The sequence below is a fragment of the Podarcis tiliguerta genome (genome assembly GCF_965153285.1).
Source record: "Podarcis tiliguerta genome assembly, chromosome: 16".
NCBI classification, from domain to species: domain Eukaryota; kingdom Metazoa; phylum Chordata; class Lepidosauria; order Squamata; family Lacertidae; genus Podarcis; species Podarcis tiliguerta.
In genome coordinates, this window is record NC_139549.1 from 9,014,030 (window position 1) to 9,021,873 (window position 7,844).

Here is a 7,844-nt window from a genome sequence, read left to right on the forward strand (position 1 = left end):
CCTTGGGCCAGTCACACTTCTCTGATGTCTCTCAGCCCCACTCACCGTACAGAGTGTTTGTTGTGGGGGAGGAAGGGAAAGGAGAATGTTAGCCGCTTTGAGACTCCTTTGGGTAGTGATAAAGTGGGATATCAAATCCAAACTCTTCTTCTTCTTTCGGAACCCCTGGGTTAGATATTGACGGAGCAGTGCCCCCTTTGACTGAATGGCCAACTTATTCTTCTTTGTGTCTCTCTGTGCGTGTGTGTCTATCCCCTCTGGCGAGTCTGCTTTGAGTGTGCGGCACCCAATTTTTGTCCCTGTCTGTCCCTGGCCTGCGTCCCCCACTTGGTGTGGTCCTGTCCTCAGGCCTAACGGCTTAGCCCTGTCCCACTCCCTTTTCCTAGGATGTGCCTGAGCATCGCAGTTTGGAGTACCCCAAGCTGTACGAACCGGGGCAGCTCAACCTGCTCTTCAACAAGCGGGAGTTTTTCATCTGCATCGCTCAAGGGATCTACACCTCCGTCTTCATGTTCTTCATCCCCTACGGGGTCTTCAGCGACAACTCCCACCTGGCTGACTACCAGTCCTTTGCCGTCACCGTGGCGACCTCCCTCGTCATCGTCGTCAGCGTGCAGGTAGGACAACAAACCCACCCACCCCAACAACAACATGTATATCTATATATCTAGATATCTATATATATAGATATTTTTATATATATATCTCCCACAAGTCCTGGCTTTCTAGTCCTTATCTGCTGCAAATAAAACAGCTGTTCTACCCAAGGTGTATTTGCATCTGCATGAGCCCAGGGGGCTAAGGGTGGTGCATTCTGGGATATTTTTGCTAGGGGGCTAAAGGCAGTGCATTCTGGGAGATTTTTGCTCGGTGGCCAAGGGCAGTGCATTCTTTTTTTTTCCCTTCAATTGTTTTTATTAATTTTCCAAAATTTGTAAACAAACAAACAAACATAAATCCTAGCTGTATTTAATCCACTCTTAGTAACATTGTTAAGTGACTTCCTCAAATCCCCCTGGCTGAATATATATATATCTATACATGTATGTATGTATATATGTGTGTGTGTATATATATATATATATATATATATATATATATATATATCTCATTGTAACAGTTTTCCAAAACAAATTTCTCATAAAATTTACTTAATCACCATCTTTCTTTCTTTTCATCTTTACTTCAAGCATATTATTCTATAACTTCACATATTTAAATCCTAAGTCTATCTGTTATTTGCAAGTATTTCTATTTAAATTATCTTAGCATATTTAACTAAATAGTCTTTGAATTTTGTCCATTCCGCAAGGGCAGTGCATTCTGGGAGATTTCTACTAGCCCTTGGCATTGGTGAAAGGGGATCATTGCAACGCATCCCCAATTATAATTATTGCGTTATTATGAGTTTACTGTATAATCTGGCAAGGAGGCATGGCTGCGAGGGCGTGTCACTGTGAAAATCAGGAAGGGACCCTGCGCTTCTGAATTTGCTGCTGCCCCGCTGGTGGTGAGGGGAAAGCACTCCACATATGCTCAGTGGAACCTTTCTCCGCTGTGGGGTGGCAGGAAGCGCCTGTGCCGTCCCTCGCCCCACAGGAAGCGCCTGTGCCGACCTTCTCTCCCCCCCTCTCAACAGATTGGCCTGGATACAGGATTCTGGACGGCTATCAACCATTTCTTCATCTGGGGCAGCCTGGCTGTTTACTTCGCCATCCTCTTCGCCATGCACAGCGACGGCCTCTTCCAGCTCTTCCCCAACCAGTTCCGTTTTGTGGGTGAGTCTGGAGACTGCTTCTCTGTTTGGGTCTACAACTTCCTCTCTCTCTCTGCCCTGCCTCATTTTTTTGCCTCGTTGCAGAACTATTATTGACAAAGGTGGTGCATTCTGGGAGATTTCTACTGGGGCCGAAGGGCTGTGCATTCTGGGAGATTTCTACTGGGGCCGAAGGGCTGTGCATTCTGGGAGATTTCTGCTGGGGCCGAAGGGCTGTGCATTCTGGGAGATTTCTGCTGGGGCCGAAGGGCTGTGCATTCTGGGAGATTTCTGCTGGGGCCGAAGAGCTGTGCATTCTGGGAGATTTCTGCTGGGGCCAAAGGGCTGTGCATTCTGGGAGATTTCTGCTGCATGGCCAGCAGCCGTACATTAATAATAAGAAGAATTAATTTTTATTTATACCCTGCCCTTCCCGGGTTCAAAAACCGGGCTCAGGGCAGCTAACAACAAATTTAAAACACTTGATGCAACAAAAAACAGCATAAGATACAGTATAAAACACGAATAACGATAAATTCAGAATTCAAAAATCAATTTAGGGGGGAAATCCATCCAGTAAACATCAGGTGATCACCAGGGCTAGCTGGCTAAATTAGTCCTATTTGGGCCAGCATGGAGACCAGGGGAGAATTAGCTGTGGGATCCCAAAGCGGGTAATCTTCAAAAAATTGGGAGGGGGACAGGGAAGGAAGGGGAATAAAAAATCAGGCTAAGTTCCAGTTGAAAGCCAGGCAGAATAGCTCAGGCCCTGCCGAAGGAAGTTAAATCTTGCAGGGCCCTGATCTCATGGGACAGAGCATTCCACCAGGTCGGAGCCATCACTGAGAAGGCCCTGGCCCTGGTGGAGGATAATCGAACTTCCTTAGGGCCCGGGACCTCTAAACTATGATTGTTCATGGACCTTAAGGTCCTCTGCGGGGCATACCAGGAGAGGCGGTCCCGTAAATACGAGGGCCCTAAGCCACAAAGGGGACATTTCTGCGAGGTGGCCAAGGTGCATTATGGGAAAGTTCCTTTACACTTTTGTACAGGGGAGGGGATGGCAGAGGGACCTGGTGTCCAGGCTGTCGTAAGCTCCCCTGTTTCCCAGATCAGAGGTGCCTCTGAATCTCTCCCTCTCTCCCTGACCTCTTGCTTTCCTTCCTCTGCCCAGGCAATGCCCAGAACACACTAGCTCAACCTGCCGTGTGGCTGACCATTGCCCTCACCACCGTCGTCTGCATCATGCCAGTGGTCGCCTTCCGGTTCCTCAAGCTGGACCTGAAGCCTGAGCTCTCGGATACGGTGAGTTTGGGGGCAGAGGGATCCCAAATGAAAGATGGGGGGGGGGAGGCTCCTCCTTCCTTCCTCCCCCCCCCCCCAAGGTAGACACCTTGTCTGTCTGCCAGTCCCCACTCTCCCTGGCAAACTCAGGTTCTAAATTTCCTTCTCTTTTTAATTACTGTCTCTTTCATTCTATAAGACGCACCAGACCACCAGACCTAGTTTTTGGAGGAGGAAAACAGGGGAAAAAATATTCTGAATCCCAGAAGCCAGAACAGCGAGAGGGATCGCTGCAGAGCGATCCATCTCACTGTTCTGGCTTCTGGGATAGCTGCGCAGCCTGCATTCGCTCCATAAGACGCACACAACATTTCCCCCTACTTTTTAGGAGGGAAAAAGTGTGTTTTATAGAGCGAAAAATACGGTATTGTTTTTTAAAAAATGAATATGTTTTGATGCAAGCAAAAAAAAGAATGAGATAGTTCAGCAGGTAGAGCATGAGACTCTCAGGGTTGTGGGTTCGAATCCCACATTGGGCAAAATATCCTGCGTTGCAGGGTGGGGTTCCCTGGATGACCCTCGTGGTCCCTTCCAACTCGATATGATTCTCAACACCTGTCGAGCATAACCAGAGCGCAGAGAGGTTGGAATAAAACAAGAAGTGCCCTTCTTGCGTTCGGTTGTTATCTATTATGTCGACAGTGGCTATTCAGGGTTTGTTTCGTACAGCATCTCTCTGCGATTTAACACGGGACACTGACGTAAAGCAGGGCATCTGTAAGGTTTTGGATCCAACTATTTTTGTGACCCGCCCTTGCCAATCCATCGTGGCACATCAAGGGTTCTGACGACACTCTTGCCCAGGTAGCTACATGCAGAAAATGCCCAAAGGCTCTTCCAACCAGAGCATAAAGCATTCTATAATCCCACATTAAAGCTTCTGCTTCTAGCAGGTCTCATCTGTCTGCCCTTTGAGGTGCCAGTTCACTTAAGTCCGCAGCCCAAATCCTTGGGATATTGCTGGCAGCCATATTGGGCAAGGCCAGCCTCGGCCAACCATAAGTTTTGGACTACATTTCCCATCACCCTCCCTGATCGGCGTGGCTATTTTGGACTACAACTCCCATCAGCCCCAGCCGGCACGATCATTTCTGGACTACAACTCCCATGAGTTTCTAGCCGGCACGCCCATAGAGTTACAGACACAATGGCCTGGGGCTGATGGGAGATGTAGTCTGAAACAGTAAGTGGGATAGCTCAGTCGATGGAGTAGGAGACTCTGAATCTCAATCATCCCGGCGCTCTTCAGCTTGAACTGCACATTTGGAAGGGACCACAGGGGTCATCCAGTCCAACCCCTGCAATGCAAGAATCTTTTTGCCCAATCTTTTTGGGGTTCAAACTCATAACCCCTGGGCAGTTGCCTCCTGCTTCTTAAAAGAGTACAGACCGTCCCAGCCTAGGCCTTTAACCTGGCATAGTGGTGAGAGCCACTGGTGAGAGCCAGTGTGGTGTAGTGGTTAAGAGCGGTAGTCTTGTAATCTGGGGAACCGGGTTCGAGTCTCCGCTCCTCCACATGCAGCTGCTGGGTGACCTTGGGCTAGTCACACTTCTGTGAAGTCTCTCAGCCCCACTCTCCTCACAGATTGTTTGTTGTGGGGGAGGAAGGGAAAGGAGAATGTTAGCCGCTTTGAGACTCCTTAGAGTAGTGATAAAGCGGGATATCAAATCCAAACTCTTCTTCTTCTTATTTAAAAGTCTCAGACTAGAACCTGGGAGATCTGGGTTCGAATCCCCACTCATCCCCAGGTGTGATCTTGGGGCCAGTCACTTTCTCTCAACCTGACATGCCTCGCAGGGTTGTCGTGAGGAATATGGGGACGGGGAGACTGATGGGTGCCCCCACGAAGGAGGGGGGAGGGGAAACAGATTTCCTTGCTGCCTCTGATGACTCTCCCCTCCTCCCTGCTTTCTCATTCCCCCCCCCCCCCTCAGGTGCGCTACACCCAGCTGGTGAGGAAGAAGCAGAAAGCCCAGCACCGCTGCATGGGGAGGGTGGGCCGGGCGGGCTCTCGCCGCTCCGGCTATGCCTTCTCCCACCAGGAGGGCTTCGGAGAGCTCATCATGTCCGGCAAGAACATGCGCCTCAGTTCCCTCGCCCTCTCCAGCTTCAGCGGCCGCCCCAGCGCTAGTTGGATCGAGACCTTGCGCAAGAAGAAGGGCAGCGGTGGCGGCGGCGACAGCAGCGTGGCCAGCAGCCCTAGTGGGGGTGGGCCTGACAAGACGCTGAAGGTGTGAGGAGGAAGGTCCCGGGACAGACAGACACACGCAACGGACGGAACTCCCTGCCTCAGGAGGGGCTGGGAGGGCTGCCCCACAGGCCAGAAATGGGCCCCCCCAGTAGCCGCAGAGATGCGGATCTTACCGGATGGATCGAGGAGGCCTAGGAGGCTTGCGGCCGTATAACCAAAAAGATGATGATAATAATAATCATAAGAAGAACTGACTGCTTGGCTTACAGTGGCAAACAGGTCACTGGCTGGCGTAGGGGGTGCACAGGTGTAACCCCCAAACACACACACACACCCCTCAGACTGATGTTACCCTGAACTGTTGTGCAAAAGGGAGTCTTTTTTTCTTCTTCCAAGAATGAAAAACCCAGTGACATCTCCCTGAACCGCACATGAATGTATCTGGCTTGGAGGCGCAAGAAGGTTGGGGGCGCTTAAAGGTGCGTCGGAGGCTGGAGCCTCGTGTCAAGAGGCGGCGGGCGAAAGATTGGGGGGGCCGTGCACCCCGCTTTCGACCCGCTCTCCATGCCTTGTCCTCCTATCATCTAATCGTGTCTTTTTAATATATATATATATATATACAGATCTATATGAAAGAAAACGATCCATGTTTACAAAAAAAAAAAAAAAGGAGAAAAAAAAGATTATTATTTTTTTCTATTCCACATTGGCATTGGAAGTTCTCTAGGGGTGCCTCCCTCAGGCACTGGGCAGCGGTGCTTAAAGGACAAGGTTGGACTGGCACGGCTTGGAGCTGTGACACCCAAAGTGCGAGGGAGAAGAATTCGGGCACAAGAGGTTGCTAGCCTCCAGCAAGATGCCTGGAGCATGGATTGCCTTTTTTTTTTCTTTCGGGGGAAAGAGATTGCGGGGGGAGGGGAAAGCTTTGAAACACATCGGCTATTTTCTCTCGCCCCCCCCCCCCCCGAAGAACCCGCTTGGTTTGCTCTGTTTTGCCCTCTTGTCTGCACCCCAGAGAGTCTACACCCTTGGGTCTGCTATCCCCAAGGCAGGAAATAGTTTAAGAAAAAGAAAAAGAATATTTTTATATAACGTAGGACCTCGGCTTGCAAGCAGCTCCCTCCTCTTAAACACCCACCCAACCAACCACCTTTGCCGATTCTCTGGTTTCCACCAGCAGAAGCCCACCCGTCACAGCAGAGCTAACTGGACTGGGCAAATGTTGAGCTGAGAATGGGACGGCAAGGGACTTCGCCTGTTGTGGTCCTGGCCAAGGGGCTTTGCTACTGCAGCCCGCGGAGGATGTGAGAGGGCGTCAAGCCCTTGGCACCCAGTTTCCTCACCACCCTCCCACAAAGCAACATCTATTCTGGCAAACGTCCCGATGGCTCACTTGTCCTGCAAAAGTTCATTTTTTAAAAAAACCAGGCACCTGCGGCAAGTCGCTGCTGTGTGAGGACGCCCCTCGTGGAACTGTTCCAGAGATGTGCTAGGAACTGGGGAGTTGTATGCAAGGATAGCCCTACTCGGAGTAGACCTACTGAAGCGAATGTTTCTGACCAGCTTGGGCACATTTCAGTCGGTCTGACTCTGGGAGTGGATACAAAGAGAATCGCCAGCCTCGTACGCACATGAGCAGGGCCTGAAAGTCAGGATCTGATAGCCTCAAATTCTGCTTCGAGCATGTAATTCTCTCACTGGCTTGCACTTCAGTCCTAAATGGCAAATTTTAAAATACAAACACCTCTATCTTGTCTATATAGACACACACAGTCTTGAGTTTGACCCAAACAACAGTCCCAACAGCCTCGCAGGCCAAAATGTTGGGGCCAACGAGGCCTCAAGGTTCCTTGCCACTGTCAGGATAAGGAAAAGCCAGTAAATTTAAGATTTCTCTGTGGGTGGGTTCCTCCATTACTCTGCTGTGTGACTTTGGGCCGCCCCCTACCCAGTTTTTGAAGTTTCCTGGCATATCCCCCAAATTTTCTTTCTCCCCCCCATCTCAGAGGCACAGGAAGGGGGCTATTTTTTGCAGTGGCAACATTTTAGGTCTGCCTCTCACCCGTCCCCCTTCTTGCCTAAAACCCGACTTCGATACCAAAGAGAAAAGTTCATTGGGAACCGGGGGGGGGGGGGGGGTGTTGCGGATTGCCATGGACTACCTTATTTTTATTGTGTGTTTTCTTTGGGGGGGGGTGCAGGGTGAGAGGGGCTTTATAAGCAGGGCAGCCGTGCCGTGCAAGGACCGAGGGACATTCCATATAATTTATTACATATTTCTATACTTGGCAGAATTGTATCATTTTATGGGTATAAAGAGAAATTGCATTTTCTTAAAAAAGACCAAAAAAAGCTATCGTCATGTCTTTTTGTGTTTGTTGCTTAAATGACAGGAAGTCCAGAAAAGGCACATCTGCCCAAAATCCCAGGCGGTCACTGTTTCGACTGGCTGTTGGCATAAACTGGTGGGGGGGTCATTTGGCAGTCAATGGTTTGTGCTAAATGCTGTCAAGGGCACATTTCAGTCAGAAACCCAGAAGGAGAGTGAGATA

At 49.9% G+C, this 7,844-nt stretch overlaps 1 protein-coding gene across 2 annotated transcripts in view; it reads left to right on the forward strand.

Moving 5' to 3' along the window:
* ATP8B2 (ATPase phospholipid transporting 8B2) overlaps positions 1–6,705 on the forward strand; it is a 55,767-nt gene extending 49,062 nt beyond the window's left edge. For both annotated transcript variants that reach the window (XM_083416459.1, XM_083416458.1), the window contains 4 exons: positions 387–617; positions 1,640–1,778; positions 2,931–3,061; positions 5,036–6,705. In XM_083416459.1, the coding sequence (XP_083272585.1) occupies positions 387–617; positions 1,640–1,778; positions 2,931–3,061; positions 5,036–5,338 (804 nt within the window). In that variant the 3' untranslated portion in view covers positions 5,339–6,705. The remainder of the gene's footprint in view (positions 1–386; positions 618–1,639; positions 1,779–2,930; positions 3,062–5,035) is intronic.
* Positions 6,706–7,844: the final 1,139 nt, after the last annotated feature.